This window comes from Merops nubicus, unplaced genomic scaffold (genome assembly GCF_000691845.1).
Source record: "Merops nubicus isolate BGI_N331 unplaced genomic scaffold, ASM69184v1 scaffold7345, whole genome shotgun sequence".
NCBI lineage: Eukaryota > Metazoa > Chordata > Aves > Coraciiformes > Meropidae > Merops > Merops nubicus.
The window spans coordinates 1-20,565 of record NW_008608885.1 but is presented as its reverse complement, the minus strand read 5'-3'; the positions used below and the strand labels follow the sequence as shown (position 1 = coordinate 20,565).

The 20,565-nt window shown below is 48.0% G+C and overlaps 1 protein-coding gene across 1 annotated transcript in view; it reads left to right on the top strand.

The window, feature by feature from the left end:
- SORL1 (sortilin-related receptor, L(DLR class) A repeats containing) overlaps positions 1 to 12,437 on the top strand; it is a 37,244-nt gene extending 24,807 nt beyond the window's left edge. The window contains exons 30-47 of the mRNA XM_008940391.1: positions 1 to 38; positions 518 to 667; positions 1,062 to 1,190; positions 2,585 to 2,711; positions 3,262 to 3,431; positions 3,967 to 4,079; positions 4,271 to 4,375; positions 5,328 to 5,400; positions 6,592 to 6,674; positions 6,953 to 7,049; positions 7,812 to 7,996; positions 8,467 to 8,586; positions 8,686 to 8,850; positions 9,626 to 9,800; positions 10,316 to 10,422; positions 11,094 to 11,286; positions 11,414 to 11,626; positions 11,945 to 12,437. The exon at positions 1 to 38 is cut by the window's left edge and continues 115 nt beyond it. Coding sequence (XP_008938639.1) covers positions 1 to 38; positions 518 to 667; positions 1,062 to 1,190; positions 2,585 to 2,711; positions 3,262 to 3,431; positions 3,967 to 4,079; positions 4,271 to 4,375; positions 5,328 to 5,400; positions 6,592 to 6,674; positions 6,953 to 7,049; positions 7,812 to 7,996; positions 8,467 to 8,586; positions 8,686 to 8,850; positions 9,626 to 9,800; positions 10,316 to 10,422; positions 11,094 to 11,286; positions 11,414 to 11,626; positions 11,945 to 12,012 — 2,311 coding nt within the window. The 3' untranslated portion in view covers positions 12,013 to 12,437. The remainder of the gene's footprint in view (positions 39 to 517; positions 668 to 1,061; positions 1,191 to 2,584; positions 2,712 to 3,261; positions 3,432 to 3,966; positions 4,080 to 4,270; positions 4,376 to 5,327; positions 5,401 to 6,591; positions 6,675 to 6,952; positions 7,050 to 7,811; positions 7,997 to 8,466; positions 8,587 to 8,685; positions 8,851 to 9,625; positions 9,801 to 10,315; positions 10,423 to 11,093; positions 11,287 to 11,413; positions 11,627 to 11,944) is intronic.
- Positions 12,438 to 20,565: the final 8,128 nt, after the last annotated feature.

Here is a 20,565-nt window from a genome sequence, read left to right as displayed (position 1 = left end):
GCCGGCTGTCCCCGCGGAGGAGCCCTGCCCCACCTCCCGTGAGCTCTCCTCTTCCTCACCCCTCCCATCCCTTCTTCCATCCCATCTCTCAGCATTTCGGTCTCCGAGCCTTGCAAAGTGACAGGGCTGAATCACAGGGTGATGTAAAACTCCCCCCGCTCCTGGGGCACTGCTCCAGCTCCACCCGTGGCAGGCACCGCTGCCACCGCAGGTCCACGTCTCAGACTGTGCAGAGGCACACAGAGTGGGGCTGCAGGGGGGGGTTTGCACCTCACACCCACGCTGAAGGTCAGAGAGGCTTTGCCCTCGCTGTGCTCCTTGCTCAGGCTTGCCAAGCTGGTGCAGGACACCCCCTGCAAACCAGTTGCTTTTCCAGCCCTCTGCAGTCAGGAGAGAGGATGGCCGAGGCGGCATCCCGGCAGAGTGGTGATGCTGGATGGGAAGAGATTGCCATCTAGCGACAGGCTCTGGTCCCTCGCGGTGCCCACCCCTGATTCCTGACTGGCCCTGTGCGCAGGACCCAACGGCACGGCCACCTCCCCCGCGGTGCCGGGGCGCTGCGGCAGGTTCGAGTTCCAGTGCCAGCAGCTCCGCGAGTGCATCCCCAACTGGAAACGCTGCGACGGCCGGCGGGACTGCCAGGATGGCACCGACGAGAGGAGCTGCCGTAAGTGTGCCCGGGGGCAGCCACCCCGCCGGCCCCTGCCCCAGGGGAGCCCTTTGGGAGAGCCAGGGAGCCCTCCAGGAGTTGTACTGCTGCTGAAGTCCTTGCAGTACTACGGCAAAAAAGGGGATACAAAGCCCAAACAGGCAGCGCCATTCCCGTTAGAAGTCCAGGGGTTGTGTTTGGTGAGCCCCAGGTTCTTCTGATGCCACCATGCCAGAAGGTGCAGCCAGAATGTCATAGCCCCATGACTGACCCTCTGCCTGAGCCCCATCCCTGGCACGCAGCCACCCCAGCATCACACCTGCCCTTGAAGCAGCACTGGCACTGCAAATAGCCTCATGCTGATGAGAAAACGTGCCTGCCTTGAGTCCTGAAAACATTCTGCCTCTTTCAGCTACCCACAGCACCCTGTCGTGCCCCAATGGTTATAAATGTGAGGATGGAGAGGCCTGTGTTATGCTGACAGAGTGGTGTGATGGATATCTGGACTGCTCAGATGGCAGCGATGAGAGTAACTGCACTGGTAAGCAGCAGCCCTCTCCCATTTCTCACACCCCACGCTGTGTTAGCACCCAGAGGCTCTCTCCTGGCTGCAGGACATTTCATTCACAACATCCTAGCTGTGTCAGCCTCTGTTCAATTGTCCAAAGTACCTCCTCACTGGGCTGGGACAAATTTCCCTGACAGCCTCTACACTGACCATTTGTCTTCCAGCAGCCTCACACACACAAAAAAAACCCCAAATTTTAGGATGGGTAGAAGCAAAGCTGTCTGTTTTACATAATCCACAGGTGAAGCAACAGTCTCCACCTCTGTCCTCCTCTGCAAGGTGACCCTGGGAACAGTGTCACATGCTCTGCTGCCACGCCAGCCTTTGGTGGCCCCACTGAGGCAGCAGGACACAGGCAGCAGCCTGCCCTGGGCAGATAACAGCAATCAATAGCTGTCTGTGGCCAGCCACGAGATTCAGCTGCTTTCCTACTGAGCTGCTTTGGGGTTTGAGCATCAATCTGGTTTTAGTTCTTTAATTAAATATTGATTGGAAGAGGCTAGGGGGTTCAGGGGAGGGGGAAGGAGCTGCCAAGATTCACAGCTCAGTTGCTACAGCAAGGGGAAACCATCTCTTTTCCCTTGGATAGGTTGTCTTGCTGTGCCTGTCCGTGGACCCACATGCCTGCTAGGTTTCATCACCATGGTGCTTGGATGTGGGCTCCAACATGAGATCCCTGAAGGGTGAGAGCAGGGAATGTTCTAGCAGGAGCAGGACATGGATTTGGGTGATCTCAGCTAAGCACCTCTGGTCCTCCCTGCTGCCTGTGCTGGATTTCACAATGCTGTGATCCCCCAGATGCTCCCCCAAGGTCAGGTGGGGATTGAGCCAGAGCCCTTGTCAAGGCAATCCCCAGACCACTGCCTGAATTACCAGTCTTGGCCTGGGTCCTTCTGCTGAATGAGAGATGTGATAAGGAAAACCAGGCAAAGAAAGGCCCTGGGTGGCTTCCAGTGACAGCACAGATTCACCACACGAGTAGCAGAGTGACTTGGCTTGTGCTGATCACTTGGTGCTCAGTACACTTCCAAAGTGAGGCTGAAGAATATTACATCACCAGCCACACTTTGTCTTTCCTTGGAGGAAAGGGGATGCTTGCATAAAGACATCCAAGACATTTTTGGGGGAGCTAGGAGCACCAAGGGTGTGTTCCTGCTCTGACAAGCCTGTTCTTCTCCACTGATAACCAGTTACACATCCTAAGTTAGCCCACCTAAGTCCCACATCCACTTTGAACGGTTCACAGACTTCAGTGATCCTGCTGCTCCTGCCTCCACATGTCTGTGCTACAAACATAACTCCTGTTCCTGTTCAGGCAAAGGGCTCATTTCCCTCTGACAGACTAACTTTTCCTGTTGCCTGCCTAGATGACACAATCGTGTACAAAGTCCAGAACCTCCAGTGGACAGCTGATTTCTCTGGTGACATCACTCTGACCTGGGCTCGGCCTAAAAGAATGTCCTCCACCTCCTGTGTCTACAACATCTATTACAGGTACACTGCCCATTGCACTGCACAACCCACTGCTCTTCCTATCCAACACAGAAGCATGAGCACAGGTATCACTATGCCCAAATTTACAGCAGAGTACCATACTGAATCAGGCCTGAAAGATGGAGCTACACAGTCTAGTGCTGCTTGGAATATCTGATGTTTGGTGGCAAAGGAGACCCCAAATAGCTGTAACTAAGGGGCAGTTGTGAAAAGCTTTATTTGGTGCCTCTATGATTGTTTACTCAGTAATGTGACTCTATTCAGGGGGGTGGTGGGGAGGTGTTTCCACCTGGGTCTTGACTTTGTGGGACTGCTAACAATGAGAACAAAGGCAAGAAATTAGAGCACAGGAGTTACAGAAAACCTCAGAGGGTGGTGATTCTAAGTCACTCAGCTATGTTTAGTTCAGGCTTTCAGAGAGCATCTTTTCAAGCCAGTGGTGCTGCTTTCCTTAAGAGAAAACTAAGCAGCAAGTTCTTAACAGAGACAGATGGTTTCACCCTTTGTTACTAAGCACTGTCCTGACTGGAGGAGTGTGACTCTTGTGCAGGATGGTCGGTGAAAGCATTTGGAAGATTTTGGAAACCCACAGCAACAAAACCAGCAGCGTTTTGAAAGTCCTCAAGCCTGACTGTACCTACCAGGTGAAAGTCCAAGTGCAGTGTCTGAGCAGAGTCTACAACACCAATGACTTCATCACCCTGCGGACACCTGAAGGATGTAAGCAGACCTGCACATGGCTGGCTCTGTGACCTGATGTCTTCCAGACCTTCCCACAGGCCTGGGAGTGGTGCTAGACTGGGGAAAAGGGCTGTGGGTTCCCTGCCTAGAGTCAGTCCTGCACCAAGTCCCCAGCCTGCCCTCTTTCTTCCCCGTGACTTAGTGGTTTAGTGGCACTGGGAAGTTCATCTCTTCTCTCAGGGCAGGGAGGAGCCTGTGGGGCTGTTAAGTGCCACACACAAGGAGCAAGATGTTTCTAAGCTGCAGAGGGGTGGTCAGGCTAAAGAAGGGATGCAAACTAAAGCAAAGAGCCTAGTGAAATCCTAGCTTCACTGCAAGTACAAAAAAGCCTTCATTGCTCCAGAGGAGGGTGAAAGGAACTTGGCACACAACTGCAGGAATAAGACATCTCCCATGAGCCATGAGCACTTGGCCATTCCCCCTCTGTCCCAACCTTTCAGGGAGACCCTGCTTTTCCCTGTATGGTCTGACACACAACTGTGACTGTTGCTAACACCTCTCTTTCTCTCTCTAGTACCAGATGCTCCCTTTAATCTTCAGCTGTCCCTGAAAAAAGAAGCTGAAGGTGTGGTGATGGGCTCCTGGAGTCCCCCTGTGAATGCCCACGGCCTCATTCGGGAGTTCATTGTGAGTCCTGCTGCCCAGCAGAGCCCAGATGGGCAGGAGGATGGGGATGGCTGGTGGGGACCCACAGCAGCACGGGCTGGCCTGTCTGAACAAGTTCTATCTGCAGAGAGGGGTGGGTCAGGAATAGGGCATTAGGTAGAGGAAAGTGCTGTTGACTGTGGAGATCTCATCCCTTGTTTTGATGCACCTAGGTGGAATACAGCAGGAGTGGATCCAAGGAATGGTCATCCCTTAGAACCACCAAGAACTACACTGAGATCAAGAACTTACAGGTCAACACCTTATACACAGTTAGAGTGAGTATTTTTAAGGCTGTATCTATACTTTCTCTCATTACTTTTCACTAAATGGTGTAAGTTGTGCACAGTCAAATACTTGCTAGAAAAGTAGTTTGTTAAAATCCTGCCCTTTAATGTCAGCCCACAACAGGGCCTTGGCATTGGTGCTGCTAACGTGTATAGATTCAAGGCCTGAATTAAGGCCCTTGATGTGCTCCTCCCAGAAGGCCAGGCTGTGCTCTGAAATCTGCACTGGTGATTGCCCAGTCCAATGTCACTGCAATTGCACTGGATCTGAGCCAGAGATAAATTTGGTCCTTAGTGCATCACTGGGAGAAGAAGCAGATCTGTCTGTGGGGAATGTATGCACATGGGGGAAGTTGGGTCGTTTTAGACAGAAGTAATAAGAATAGGAAATGAAGTCTGCACGGTGAGCCCTGGGAAATACATACTCTGCCATTGTCCATCCTCCCTGAGCTGGATGAGCATGGATGGGTTCCTGGGGGAGCTCACTGGGAGGTGGGATGAACACCCCCAGTGTTATTCTCACAGTCAGCTGAGTGAGCCTTGCTTTCCATGGTGCTCCTTCCTGTACTAATGTGTTCCCAAATAAATCTTTGGAACTAGATTCAGCACTTCACTGGCGTGGTTCTTACCTGTGCTATGGTTGATTGAGTCCAAAGCTTCTTATCTTGATGGACTCCTCATAAAGACCTCATAAGAGAGTGGTTATCTGCAGAGAGGATGCACGTCCCTCCTCTTAGATTCCTTTAATTGACTTAAAGCAGTCTGCTTTATCTCCATAATAAGCATTTTATTGCCAAGTAATGAAGCTATTGTTTGCTTCAAAGTCCTTTTCCCATGAGCTCTGCCACGTCTGTAACCTTGCTCTAACCTCATTCTCTGTTTGCATTATACAGTGTTGGTGGCATACACGTGTCCATATTAACTAACCCTCTTCTTTGAAAAGGTCGCTGCAGTAACTAGTCGAGGAGTGGGAAATTGGAGTGATTCCAAATCCATAACTACCATAAAAGGCAAAGGTAAATGTCTTTGGTTCAGTCAACTCGGACAAGGTAGCAGGAGGGCAGAGTGTAAGCCTGCAGAGTTAGCATCAGCCTGCATAACCACCTCCTCACCCTTTACTCTTCTTCCCTCTTCAGCATTTTTTGCACTATTTAACAACTTTGCTGTACTGCTTCACTTGAGCTGCCTCAGCCTTCAGTCTGGACAGGGTGCTGACTTCTCCACCCTGAACTCAGGATGGAGGTACTGCCCTGGAAACGAGTGAGAAGCCTGTCCAGAAGGTCTCACTCTCTTCTAGACTGCAGATGGATTCCCTCTGACGTGTAGGCTAGGTCCTACCTTCAGATAGGAGAGGCACGTTGCCACTAACTCCTGTGCTGTCACTGGCTGAGAGGATGCTTGCTCATTCTTCTCCCTCTCAGGTTATGATTATGATCATTTCTGCATCTCCTGTAGGTTTGTTATACCACTAAAAGACCACTAAGGCTCCCAGGAACTATCACAACATTACAATCTGACAGCAGATAAATTTGAACAGCACAGTAAATCATTTCCTTCCAAACTCTTTTTGGAAAAGCCTTTTGAAATCATTTGTGTTCATGCCAAGTTTTTCTTCCAGACCTATATCCTATTGTCAGAATTGTCTGCTAGTTTGCTAGATAAAAGCACATTGTTACTATGTTGGCAAAGGAAGGAGAGAAAACACTGTGCTAATAGAATGGCAGGATTCAGATAATGTGAAGTACAGGAATACCTAATGGTTAGAAAAACTGAGAAACACAGAAACAAGAACTGCAATAACTTTAACTTCAGCTTTTGTATGAGTGTTTGGCAGCTGTCCCACAGTAGCTCCTGACATCCATCACCAGTTCCTCAGAAAGCCAGAAACTCTCTACTGGGATATGAGCCTGTTCCAATGAGTTCAAAAGTGAAATACCTGTGCCCAGACCTCTCTGCTTCCAGCCTGTGCTGAGCAAGGCACAGATAAAGCAGCTTTTAGGTGTTTTACTGGAAAAGTGATGGAGGTACAGCGTATCTATGCCCTCTCTGAGGGGCATATGTCTTAGAGTCAAGGTTGGGACTGGAAAGATGAGGGAATCCTGGTCTGAGAGGTGATAGTTGTAACAAAAGCCTGTTATTTTACCAGCCCCCTCTCAGTCTATATCTCTTTGTGCTGCAGTAACAGCTATTTCTCTCTTTACTTACAGTCATTCCTCCACCTGTCATACACATTGAGAGCTACAGTGAGGACTCCATAACTTTCAGCCTCAAAATGACTACTAATATCAAGGTAACACATTTACCTTTACTTCTGAAACTGAAATAAAGGCAGGCTTGCATTGGGTAAATGGTAAATACTCCATGGGATAAGCTGTCACCTCTAAATATTGAAATTACTTTCTGAAACTAGTTATTTCATGCCAAATCATTTCTCACTACTCATAAACCACCCCAGCTCTGTTAATTAGTGTGGGAATTACAATGCCAAGACTTTTTAGCAGAGACTTCCACTGCTTGCAAAACCAGCTGAACTGATAGTTCCTCTTGTGTGCCCTTGCTGGTTGACAGGTCAGTGGTTACGTTGTGAACATCTACTGGACATTTGATACACACAGGCAGGAAAAAAGGACCCTGATCATAGAAGGAGAAAAGTCCATCCAAAAAGGTAAATTCTGTGCCAAGTACAACATTCTGCTTTAGTCAGCACCAAACAGAAGGTTTTACAGAAAGCTATAGGATTTTTTTCTTCTTTTTCTTTGCGAGTGAGTAGTTTCTGTTTATGAAGGAATAAATCTTGCAAGAACAAACCAGCAAATCCTTGGCCCTTCTTCTTAGGACTTGGAGATTTTGAGCAGATTTGGGATTTATCCCCCAGAGCTGCACTAGCCTTTTCTCATCACACGGGATTTTATTTGTGATTCCTTATCTGCTCTGCAAAAGGTCAACAATTTCTCGCGCTTGTATACAGTCCAGTGATCAGATTAGTCACTGGTTTGGGAAAATCACTGCTCTGCACAGTCTGGATATGGGAAAGCATCCCAATACAGAAAAGCACAAGCTAGGCTGGATACCAGAGTCCTAGGTGCTTCTTTTTAAAGGAAATCCCTCTAAATGAATCAAAACACAAACCAAGAGAGGCAGATGCCTCTCTTTTTTCTTTACACTGCCTCACCTAATAATTGTGCCCATTTCTCTTCCTGCTCAGTGGCAAATTTGACAGCACACACCGGAAAGCATCCCGATACAGAAAAGCAAAGGCTAGGCTGGATACCAGAGTCCTAGGTGCTTCTTTTTAAAGGAAATCCCTCTAAATGAATCAAAACACAAACCAAGAGAGGCATCTGCCTCTCTCTTTTTTTCTCATCACTGCCTCATCTGCAGCGCTTTGCCTCACCTAATAATTGTGCCCGTTTCTCTTCCTGCTCAGTGGCAAATTTGACAGCACACACCCCCTATGAAATTTCTGCCTGGGCTAGGACGGAGCTGGGTGACAGCCCTCTGTCTTTTGTGCACGTGGTGACCAGTGGGACCAGACCTGTGTCGCCAAGTCTCAAAGCCAAGGCCATCAACCAGACCGCGGTGGAGTGCAGCTGGACCGGACCCAGGAACGTCGTAAGGCACTGACTCCCTTTTCTCACCAGCCAGGACAGGGTCTAGCTCACAGCCCCAGACCACAACCAAAGTCTTAAAACAGGATTATTCACAGGGCTTGGATTGCAAGGCCCTGAGAATTTTGTGCTCAGAAAAACCAAGGGAAGACAACTGCTCTCCTCTGAGCAGAAGCAAGGAAAGCTTTCTCACTTTTCAACCACTGATCCAGTGGAGAGGTGGCTGAAATACAGATAGCATGATGCTCCAGTGGTTTTTCAGTTGACTGCTGTCTTGTGAGAGCTGAGCCCAGGATTTTAGGGTAGGGATTGCAGTGGTGAGGGAGCAGACTGAACCTGAGCTTGGGCAGGAGAGAGTGCCCAGAGAAAAATAGCATTTGCATCACTTCCCTAGAAAGCAACAGCCAAAGTGTGGGTGGGGACCGTGGCCCTTACCACAATCTGTACCATCCCTGCTGTGCTCCTCCTTCGCAGGTCTATGGCATCTTCTATGCCACATCCTTCCTGGAGCTGTACAGGAGCCCTCACAACACCACCACCACCTCCCACAACATCACGGTGCTCGTGCAGCGGGACGAGCAGTACCTGTTTCTGGTAGGCTCCTGCTCTGTTCTCCTCCTGCCTGCCCTGCGGGCTGTACTTGGTTACTGAAGGGTGCAGGCCCAGTATTAACTGCTCTGTCACCCCTTCAAGGTCCGTGTGATGTCTCCCTACCAAGGGCCACCCTCTGACTACGTTGTGGTGAAGATGATCCCCGACAACCGGCTTCCCCCCCGGCACCTCCACTCGGTGCTCACCGGGAAGACCTTCGCTGTCATCAAGTGGGAGTCGCCCTACGACTCGCCCGACCAGGACATGGTAACCTCACAGCACCTTCTCCCACCCCTCTGCACATAAAACCCTAGCTCAAAGACAGATCTCTGCCCTGCAGCTGATGGAGAACTGAGTCTGAGGTCAGACTCCATCTAAAGAATTACCCTCAAGATGCTGACGCCTCCAAGACCTGCATCCCCTCTCTTCCCATTGCTGGTCCTTAGCTCAGGCCTGTAACATCCACACTGTGGATGACTGAAAGCAGACTTGGGCACATAATAAAATGCCTTTCCAGGCTTCAGCTTTGCCCTGGAGTCCAGGCTGGCCAGCACCAGGACAGGCAGGGGGCTCTGCCTCCAGCTCCAGCACAGCCCCAACAAAGCCCAGCTCTGTTCTCTGCCACGCTGGCGTACGCTCAGGTCTCGCTCCATTGAAGGCGAGTCATTTTCTCAGCAAGCTTTCTGCTCCTATTCTGGTCCAGGGACTTTAATGGCAAAGGTTTAAGGGTATAAATCTTCCCAGCAAAACTGGAAACTTGGACAGGGCGTGAATTTGCATTACATCCTTGTGATTCCTTAAGAACTACAACCTGAGATTTTCCTCCCACCCTCAATCTCTTCCAGTAACTGCAGTTTCTGTAGCTGTAACTACTCATCTCAGGCAGAGATCCAGCTAGTCCAGCAAGAGGCTTGAAATCTTACTTTCTGTAGAGTTCAGGCAGAGTTTAATTCAAATCTTGTTCCTACCTTGTATGAGTTGTCTAGCAAGTCTGCAGGAGGGTAAGATATTTCACCACGTGTGCCTTTCCTCCCCCCTCCAGTTATACGCTGTTGCAGTTAAAGATTTAGTAAGAAAAACAGATAAAATCTACAAAGTGAAAACCAGGAACAGCACGGTGGAGTACACCATTAAGAAACTGGAACCAGGAGGCAAATACCACGTGATTGTTCAACTAGGAAACATGAGCAAAGAATCCAGCATGAAGATCAACACAGGTAAAGAGCACTGCTTGGGTGGGTTTGAGTCCTGGCAGCAGCGTCCACTAGAGGGAATCCAGCCCCCATCCCACCCCTGCGCTGGCTGGAGGCTGCAGTAGTGTTCCTGCATGGCTTAGTCCTCTCCCACAGCCAAAGCCCAATGCTGAGGGGCCTTCCTGCAGCTCCCAGGGAAGGCAATTGAACCCCTGAAGAGCAGCAGAGAGAGAGGAAGCCTCTCAAACAAAGCCAGGAGTTTTTCTCCTGCTTAGGTGGAGGTGGGAGAGACACCTGTATGACTGGCTGTGTAGACACCATCAAGTACCATTATGGTCTTTCCATAAAAACACACTGAAAAACTCATAACCAGGTTACATGCCAGTGTCCTCTCCTCCATTACAGCCCTTTTCTAAGCAGAGTATTGTGCTCATCCCCAAAAAACACTGTTGCAAAGTGACCCCATTGCTGTTTCTCAGCAAAAAATGTCACCAGTGTTAAAACTTAACCTGCTTGCCATTTTTTTTCCTCATTTGCAGTTCCACTGTCTGCGCCAGATGCCTTAAAAATTATAACAGAAAATGATCATATTCTGCTTTTTTGGAAGAGTTTGGCATTAAAGGAAAGTAACTTCAATGAAAGCCGGGTAAGTGGCACCATCCCTCCCATCCTACAGGCAGCATTTCAGAAAATCCTGGAGCAGAGTCCCTGCAAGGCTTCTTTCACAGACTCTTTCAAGTACCCCAGTACACTCTGCTCCCCTAAGCACCTTTGATGAGTCCTCTGTGTAGAGCTCACTTCAGTTTGTATCACAACTAAGGCACTAAAGCTGATTGATCCAATTAATCATATTTTAGGAACATAACTCTCCTCCTGGAAAAGGTCTCTTATCACACATGTGAAAGGACTGGGAACAGGCCACTGCCCCACCCTGCCAGGGAGCACCTCTGTAGCATCTGAGAATTGTCATTATTTAGACTTTGATAGAACATCTGTGACATGTTCTCAGTCAGGGTCTGGGCAGGTAGAAAACTATCCCAAAAAATCCATAACCAGCACTGGACTCTGTTTTGGGTGGTCTCGGGAGGATGCTGAGAACAAAGCAAACCAGATAGATCAAAATCTCTCCCTCCCTCAACTGGCCAAGGGCAGTGGGGATGCCTGGAGGAGGCTCCACATTGCTCTCTCCCAACACAGACAGCACATGTTCTCAAAGCTAGGTTCAGAAGGAAAAACAAGTTTCAAAGCCCTGTCAGAAGAAATACACCTGACCTCTGCAGCCCAGTGATTTGGGGTCTGTGTTTTCACAACTCCCAGGGTTACGAGATTCACATGTTTGACAGCTTGATGAACATCACAGCTTATCTGGGCAACACCACAGAAAACTTCTTCAAAGTTTCCAACCTGAAGATAGGTCACAACTATTCCTTCAGCGTTCAGGCCAGGTGCCTGTACAGCGGGCAGATGTGCGGCGAGCCGGCCACGCTTCTCTATGATGAACTGGGAACTGGTAAGTCCCTGGGGCTTTCCTCATGCTCCACCAAGCCTCACAAACTCCCTAGAGAAACATGCTCATCAGTTGTAAATGGTGTTTCTCACCAGTTGTAAATGGTGTTTCTCTCCCTCCCTGCCCCTAGGTGAGGACGCCTCTGCAGCACAAGGCGGCAGGTCCACCGACGTCGCTGCCGTGGTGGTGCCCGTGCTGTTCCTGCTGCTGGTCACCCTGGGGATTGGCTTCGTGGTGCTGTACATGAGGCACAGGAGGCTGCAGAACAGCTTCACAGCCTTTGCCAACAGCCACTACAGCTCCCGCCTGGGCTCAGCCATATTCTCCTCGGGAGACGACTTAGGTACGTAGCCCTTGGTTCCCTGCAGGGACCTTTCAGGATGGCTTTAAGGGGGTGAAATCAGTGCAAGATTTAACTTCTCTGTCATGCTTTGGGCCTCCTTGAGCCTAAAAATATCTCTGGATTTGCTTTTATCCTAAGAGCACAAAGCTGGCCCAGCATAAATGTTTTTAGCACCTTCACTGAAGCCACTCTAATGCAAATCAACTAAAACCTGAATATATCAGATGTATCAACCACAATACTCTGGGTTTGAGGGCAGTTTCCTGACCAGCTTCATCAGCCTGTCCAGGATAACAGCACTGTGGGTTTGTTTTTCAGGAGATGAGGATGATGAAGCCCCAATGATAACTGGATTTTCAGATGATGTCCCCATGGTCATCGCGTGAAGCACATTTCTGACTGTAAAAACCAAATGGTGTAAATATTTTATTTGATAAAAATAGTTGATTGTTTATTTTAAAAATGCACTTTGAGTTGCAATACGTTATTTTTATATGGGCCAAAAAAAAAATAATAATAATAATTTTAAAAATACACTTTGTAGCAATCAACTGTGAATTGCAGGCTAGGTTGGTTTAGTAACAAATTGCTTTGATTTAACATTAATTTAGTCTTACAAGGCTATGCTTGCTGGGCATGCTTTTAAGTCTGTGAGATATTTTCCGTTGACTAAATTGGCTACTTGTTTTATTTTTCTAAGACAAGAATAAATTTATTTAAAAAAAATTCAGGAGATTATATATGTAGAGAGAGAGAGAAGTAATATAGTCCCCTGAAGGTTTTGCTTTTACTTTAAAAAAAAAAAAAACAACTCCTTTGGACTTTGTTTTATATGAAAGTATTTTTGTTGTGTTAATTTATTGGGAAATCTGCTCGAGAACAGATTTCCAGAGTCGTCAGACATTGTACACATTATTGTGTAGAACATGTGCCACTTTATCTTGCAAGGCAGTAGTATCTTGGCATCCATCATTGTTCTTGCCATGATAATAAAAATCCTTATTTTTACATATTTCCCCCACACCCTGATGAAAAGACACAATCTTTCAGCCATCTATAGAGCCTGTCAGGATACTCTAGTATGTTGATGGATGAGTTGTTGAGCTTCCTGCTGCAGTACCTATAAGCCAAGAGCATCTGGGCCCTACCAAACCCTGGTGCCAAGGGTCACACAAGCCCTTGCCCACCTGGGCATGACCCACCACGGGCCATAATCTTGTCAGGATCATCACTGAAAAATTCTGCCACTAGCTGAAGTTCAAGCATACACCTTTAAAACAGGTTCCCAGCTCATCAGGACATCTTTGGAGCTTCTCTAAGATGCCACTCTGTCGGTGGGACAGAAGGGGGAGCATCCTCTGCGTGCAAAGAGGAGATGGTTTCACATACAGATTTTCCACAGTCGTACAGGGCAGTAATTGCTAAACATCTAAATTCATTTGGCTTACAGCAGGGGATTCGATCCTCCTTCATTATTCCATCCTCCTTCATTAGCATTTTCTACAGGCAGCTGTAGTTGTGACTTCAACTTTAGAAGGAATATGTATAGACGCAGATATAGTCTTTTTTTTTGAGTCATCTCACGTTTCCAGTAGACATAATACTGGCTACAGAGCTAAGCAGTGGAAATGTCTGGTTGCCACTGTCGAGATTTTTCTGGTTTTTGGTTTTTTTTTGGCTAGCAAAATGTGAATCTCACCACAAACCCAACTACTTGCCAACCCAAGAGCCGACGACACGAGTGGATGTTCACGGGTCACGCCTGTCCGTGCTCTATATATGCAAAAACTTCACACCAGTAAAATACAGCACACTGTCTCCTCACACTGTTTTCTTTGTTGAAACCAAAAGTATTTTTGCTGTGTAAATCGAGTTAGAATTGCAGTCTTCCTACTGATGAAATGAGAGAGGCCAACTATGTTTTGATACGCGACTGATCCGTTTAATTTCACATAGAGAAACACGTGTAAAAAGCTGAAGTTCTGAAAGGTTTGATACTCTATAGAAATAATAACTCTATTTTCCATTACTGGTGTTATCCTCCCCAGTGAGAGTTTTTTTTTCCCCAAAAGCTGGGACCAAACTATAACCAGATTTTTATAGGTAGCAGCAAGCTTACAGAGTTGCAATATTTTTACCTTGTTAGAGGGTCAGGTGCTGTCCAGGAGGAAAAATTTGGAGTAAATCCACCCAGCATGGGTGTCTCAATTTGCCTACAGCTACATGGAGAGACCAGAATCTGACTCAGAGGCTAAAATAGTCTGAAGATAGAAATCAAAGCATTTTATACAGGAACGAAAGCCTAAAAGCAGAGATAAAGATTTATTGAATCCCTTCCTAACTAAGCAAATATTTCTGGTACGGGTAACTGAAAACTCCAGTATAGTATCCCAGAAGCTGATACCTCTCTGGTGAGAATCACTACTGGTTAAATACTGCTACTTTACTTCCCCAGGGTAAATCCTGCTCCAGTAAGGCGAGTAGAATTCAGCATTTTTCTCTCACATGGAAGACTGATGCCAAGGGGGACCCTTGTAACCACTTTCTATGCTGCAGAAATCCCTTGTTTGGATGCTTTCAAGCATCAGCTGGGGGACAGGTCACTCCTGGCCCTTCTGAAAGACTCCTTTGTACCCGCAGCTCGCTGGCACTCACACAGAGATCAGTCTTGCCAGCAAAGCGTTTTGTTGTAATCCTTTACTCAAAAACAACTCTCTGGGTTACCTGGGCCTCACTAACACAACGTGGGCAAAACAGAGCCCTCTGTGCTCAGTCTGCAGGTGCCCTGGCACTGCCCAGGGGCTCGGGGCACTGCAGCAGCCAGGCTTTGTGCCAAGCTGAATTTACCTTCTAGGGGCAGTACTGTAATGCACCCACCCCCCCAAGGCTTCCCCTTCACTGCAAAAATCACCACTGTGCTCTCAGCAAAGCAACTTCACAGGGCTAGTGTATTTTATAGCTAGGTAGTCCAAGCCCCAGCTGGGGACTGAGCAGGATAGACACAGTTCTGGGTAAATAGACACAGTTCTGGGTAAATTGTCTATTTTTTATGAACTTTTGAAGCACGGAATCTTGTTCACAGAGATGTATGGGGGTGGGAGGGTTCTGGTGTAAATATGGTAGGTGAACGTGGATAAATATTTTATTCTGGTTTTGTTTCAGTAGCCTTATGCAATGTGACATGAGCCGTTACCCTAACTTTTGGGAGATGAATTTGGTTTACCTCATAGGAACACAGTGAAATGTTTGGATCCGTGAGGGGAAAAAAGGGTATGGGAAGTACCCTGATTAAAATTTCTTCCAGTTAATGAGTGTTTGCATCCATTTCAGATTTCACTGCAGATGCCTGCTGATACTCTTAAGTCCATTTGAACAGGAGACTAAGGCTGAACAATAAAATCTGGTGGGATTTTGGACCATGAGGTTTGTTTTCCTTCAGCTCAGGGTTCTTTAAGGTTTTTTTTTCTGCCTTTTTTGGGGGTAGGAGTTTTGGTCTTTACAAGGAAAGACAAGGAGGTGCCATTTTCCACTTCTGAGATCTGAAACACTCATTCAAAGTAAAAGAGCCATCCCTTTCAGCTGGAATAAATCACATCACTCCTTCACCCATCAGCTGCCTCCTCCATTAAATGGCTGCAGCCCAGCTCCTGCAGCAGCCTGCATGTGCAACCACCCCCGTGGAGCCCAGCACCCTGAACTGAGAGGAGTTTCAGAGGGGTGAAGGTGTCATGTTGACCACAGGGGGAAAACTCTGCAGGTATTCCCTCTGCAGAGTGGCTGACACGCTGCAAGTCCATGCCCCAGCTAACCCTGCAGTAACTTGGTCGGTGTGCTCCCACCTTGACACAGCATTAGGAGGAGAGTGCTGCACATTTAGTGCTGGGAAAAGGCTCTGTTTTCCTTGGATGGAGATCAAGCTACATATAGATGCATACGAGCACATACCCAGCCAGAAATGGGAGGAGAGAGCATGCAAGTGTGCAGAGCACGTGCTGGGACAAGGCCAGCTAGCAGCACATGTGGCATTGTCTTTTGGCCTCGTGACCAAAGGACCTTGGTGGTCACACCATGATATTGCTCCTTGCTGGTTTCTAGAAACCCAGGGAGAAGTGACTTCAAGGCTCCTGTCTGCGTGGAGAGGGGTCTGTTCACCCAGGCCACCAGCAGGGCAGGGTCATTTCCTAATCCTGTGTCTGGAGGCACCAAAAGCAGCCCCCCAAACTCCCCTTAGCCACCAGCGACTCAGCGAGCAGCAAACCCTTCCCTTGCAGGGCAGGTTTAGGGTTTTCATGCTTGAAATGTCTTTGTAGGGACAGAGTACTATTTAATGGCAAACTTCCCTGTTTTGCTGGTGGAAATGTAAAACTGTGATTGGGAAAGACTGAAATGACACTTTCTGAAACAGCTTTCAAGTCTCCTTCAAATGGACTTCAGAAGGGAAATGGTGCAATCGACTTAGTTACTCTTGGACCCAGAGAGCATCTTCATTACTGGAACTAGCTGTAACATTTATAATTAATCCTTCAAAATGGGCAGCAGTCTACAAGCAGCCAGCCTATAATGAGTTTTTTAGAGTTAGTGTCAACTTCTAATCTGGTTCCTTAAGTGAATTTTAATACTATACCATCTGAATTGCTACTCTGTGTCTTTGTTGTTTGTTTGGTTGTTTGTTTTTTTTCATTCACTGATTTCTGCTCTGTTATTATTGCACAATTTTGAAGGAATTTTTGTCTGTCAGTTCTTTTCCACTTAATGATAATAATAAAAATGGACTGGGTAAACAAAACAATTTCTGCTTTCCAAAATTATCATCTTGCCTCCGTGTGTCTGAAGCACTAAGGAGGACACTTTTTTTCTGAAGTATATTTGATATTTGTTTTACACTAGAAGGATGCATTGTGTCACCTAACAGGGTGATCAGATAGAGTGAAATTGAGCTTTCTGCAGGAGGAGAAGCAGAGCCCTGCTAAGAAGGTGCCCACTGACATTCATAAAGCAATCACGTACCTGGCTAGTCCTCAGTCCCTTCCTTCAAGGTCAGCACCACTCAGTAAGCAACCCCTTCAGACAACATTCTGAGCCTTTCCAAGCTTCACCTCCATGTTTGCAGAACAACATCTGCAGTGCTAAGCCTGATTTGCCACTCTCCTCTGAGATTATTGCCTGGTTAAAATCCATTTCCACGATGCCATCCCCATCCCGTGTGCTGTGTTTGCACTGTTTGACTGTTGCTGTTTTAAACCCTGTGTGTGCAAGTACACCTGACACCCAAGCAGCTGAGAGAAAACAGAGCTGCTGCTCGCAGAGAGAGGTAATAAGCAGGGAGCAATCTCTTCACACATACCTTATTTTTTAGCCTACATAATTGGAAAGGCAACTTGTGAGCTTGGTGGACATAATTGAGGCATGCAAGCATCTTAAGTGTTGCACTTCATTAATGTTTAGCTTAAGGCAACGTGAACAAACAGCCATTCCTTCCTCCCTGTTGCTCCCTTCATGAATGAAGCTGATTTTTTCCTATTGTTGCTGGAATAGGCTGCTCCCCCCAGGAGGTACAAGAAGTTACACCTCATTCCCATGCACCTACTTTCTGTTGAAGTAATCAGCATGACACTGAGAAAATCTTGACAGAGTAAGGACTTGACAGAAAAGGGATCTGTTCATGCCACCCTTCCCAACAAAACCTGCAGATTCTTTCCTATCTATGAAAAAAAAGATTTCCCCCTGATCCTTTCCTGCCTTCACCAGAACTGTATTTACCCAGTTACCTTGTGATGAACTGAAGAAATACAGCCCTGAGCAGTGCAGCCTCTCCTGCTGACTGTCCCACTCTCATCCCTTTCCATGGACTTGTGCTATCAAGACCTCACTGGCCTTTACCTGATCCTCATCTTCAGACCCATTACATGAAGAACAGCTAGAAAGTCACAGGTGCAGACTAAGCCCACCTACCCTGGAATTTTTTCCTGTCTCTTCTCTTTATATCCTCTCCCTCTTTATTGCTTTTATAACCTTTCATTATTGTTTAGCCTCTAAAGGCAACAAGCTCTTGAGAGATAAGAGAGTTTCTCATAGAGCCTCTGTAGTACCCGTGTGAGTGGTATGCCCTGCTCTCAAACATTTTAGGTAATGTTATTAGTCAGTGACTCCTAACCAATAGTGGTATCTTCACTACTGCTGAGCACGTTGGTAGTTCTCAAATAAATCTCCCAGCTTTGCTCATTACGACTTCATTTTCTCCAAGACCCCGGTCATCTCCTGCTTTGTGCCTGAGCATGCCACAGGGAGCATCCAGCTCTCTTGTCCTGGCTGCCTTCAGCCCCAGGAGTCAGCTTTGTCCAGGAGCACAGCTAGGCAGGATGACATGGCTCACGTGCCTTTCTCCAAGCCTCCTCTTCCCCACGGCACATCTGACAAAGGGGGAGAGTGGAGAAGATCCCACTATCCCACGTGTTCCTCAAAAACAGGTGGCTACACAGGTTTCCTGCTCTAAAACATTTTTCCCCATGATACACATGAGAACCCATTAAGAGGAAAGATTTTGACTGCTGGAGGAGCCTCGGTTGGAGCGCATGGTGCAAACCCAGCCAGAAGGACCAGATCCAGGCTCCCTTCACTCTGCTGCTCCTGAAGCTACATCTTTTTCTCCCAAAACTAACATCAGGGGCCACTAATGGCGGACAGACTCCAACCAGTGAGTTAGGACTTCGCAAGCTGCCTGCAGGAGAGAGGAAGCCAGGTGGAAACAGAGCAAGGCCAAGACTGCAAAAGCACTTCCCAGCGTGGGTTAAGCATTTCACAGAAGAGATGCGCTCTCATCTTGAGAGAGAGCAGCTGAAGTTCTGGCTCATTGCTCAGCCTTTGAGCAGGCAATCCGAGTTTCTTGTGCCAGACTCCTGAACGTTTGTGTTTAGCCTTTCTCGGCAGGAAAGACGAAATAACTGAGGATATTTCACAGCAGAACTCAGCCTGGAATTTAGGACGGAGGAGCCAAGAGCTCCCAGATAGCCCAGCCCCTGCTTTAAGGGGGGAAAAGAGGGTCTGTGGGAAGGAAAAATTCATGCTAAACATCAACATCTTGGCTCCTGCCACAAACCTCTCAACCTGCCAAATGTGGGACACAAGAAAAACGGCAGTCCAGGGCTCTTCCAGGACGTGTGGTTTATTTCTTCCCTGTAAATTACAGGCATCCAGAAGCCCACATCCCCCCATCTCTCATAGCTGGCCTCACTTACGCCCAGCAGATTTGCTCTCTCCAGGCCCTGCAGAGCAAAGAGGGGAGTGTACCTGACCTTGTATTCAGCAAGAGCACCTCTGTGGGGTCCCACTGCTTTGGAGACCAACAGAGGGTGATGAGAATGGAACTAGACAGTGATTTGGGAAGGAAAGCTGGGAGGACAGTCAGTGAAAGGGGAATGGAGAGGGGTGAGCTAGGCAGGAGATAATTAAACACGTCCTGAAGCTGGCTACAAGCTGACACTGGCTGTACAGGAGGGGAAAGTATTTTAGAGATGGAGGCTCTGAGGCAGAGGTGGACAAGGTGAGGCACTCACATCACCAAGCCTCAGGTCTCCGGGGTTGCTCAGCCAAACAAGAAGGCTTATTTTCCCTGGATCTTTCTGCAGCCAGTGGAGGGAACCAGACACCCTCCAAGGAGGAATTTGGAACCTGAATGAATCGTTCTCAAACACTTTTCTGTGCTTTTTCATTCTCCTCCCACTGCAAGAATGGCTGCCTGCACATTTTTTATTTCCCTAAGCCTTAGATCCCAGAGGGTAACAGCAACTAAGTAGTGGAGAGGTCAGAGGTTCCCCCTGGCCTGGGATCTATGTAACATTCATTCTTGTCCAAGCTGAGAGGGTCACTTTGGGCCACTCCTGTAGCCAAGGATGAGGCACAGCAGTTCAGAAAGTGCTTCCCCTTTTCTTAAAATAGGTCAGATACTCTTTACTACAAAGGGAACTCAAGGTGACTACTTGCACTGAGCCTTATGACTGTAAGATACTACAGCCTATGTGAAATGCATCCCCAACCCCACGATTGGGGTAGGAACTTTCCCTCAGAGCCTGGCTGAAGCCCCTTCCTGCTCCCGAAGCACGTGCTCTGCTTTTGGAGCCATGCAGCCCATGCCACAGGCTGGAGGAGACCTCACCAAATACCTCCACTATTTCAGCACCCCTTTCCCAGGCAGCTTCCTGAGGCTCCGCTCATGCTGCCAGCAGAAAGCAGCATGGCAAGTCCTCTCCTAGCACTCTCCACACTCCCTTCTGAGGGCTGCTGGCCCAGCACCAGGGTTAGGCTGGCTTTCTGAAATTACACAGCTTTCCTTTCCCCCTGCCGTGGTTTGCTTGAGATCCCTCAGAAAGCCAGAAACAGAAGCCCGGAGGCCGATTCCCAGTTGTGCTTTTGGTCACAAGACCAGCTTCATTTTCAATCCAGTTCCACTTCTCCCTAGCTATATGGAACTCACAGCCAGCACGTCGACGAACCCAGGCAATCACCACGGCGAACCCGGAGCTGGTAAAGACAATAGCATGCTTGGCCCATTCATTTGCATTAACATCATTTCCAATGTACTTTTCCTCCTCAACTTATTTAACCTCGCAACCAAGAGCCACAAGGATGGTTGAGCTATTTGTTTCAAGACCAGATCTCCTGGGAGAATAGGCACAAAGAATAGAAAGCAGCCTGGAGAGAGGGAAGAGAGAAAATTGAGAAAGGGATTCGAATGCATCGCCCTTGGAGACCGTGCCAACGACCTGCTGGAGAGTCCAGCCATCATAAATAAATAGAGGCCGTTTATTGTCTAGCCAGGGCGGCGAGCAGGGGGATGCCTGAGCTGGCTCCAGCGGGTGGGGCCACCGGCCGGCATCGCCCCGGCGGCTGCGCTCGCTGAGGCAAAGCAGATGTCGGGCACCCAGCGCCGCTTTCGCCGCGCG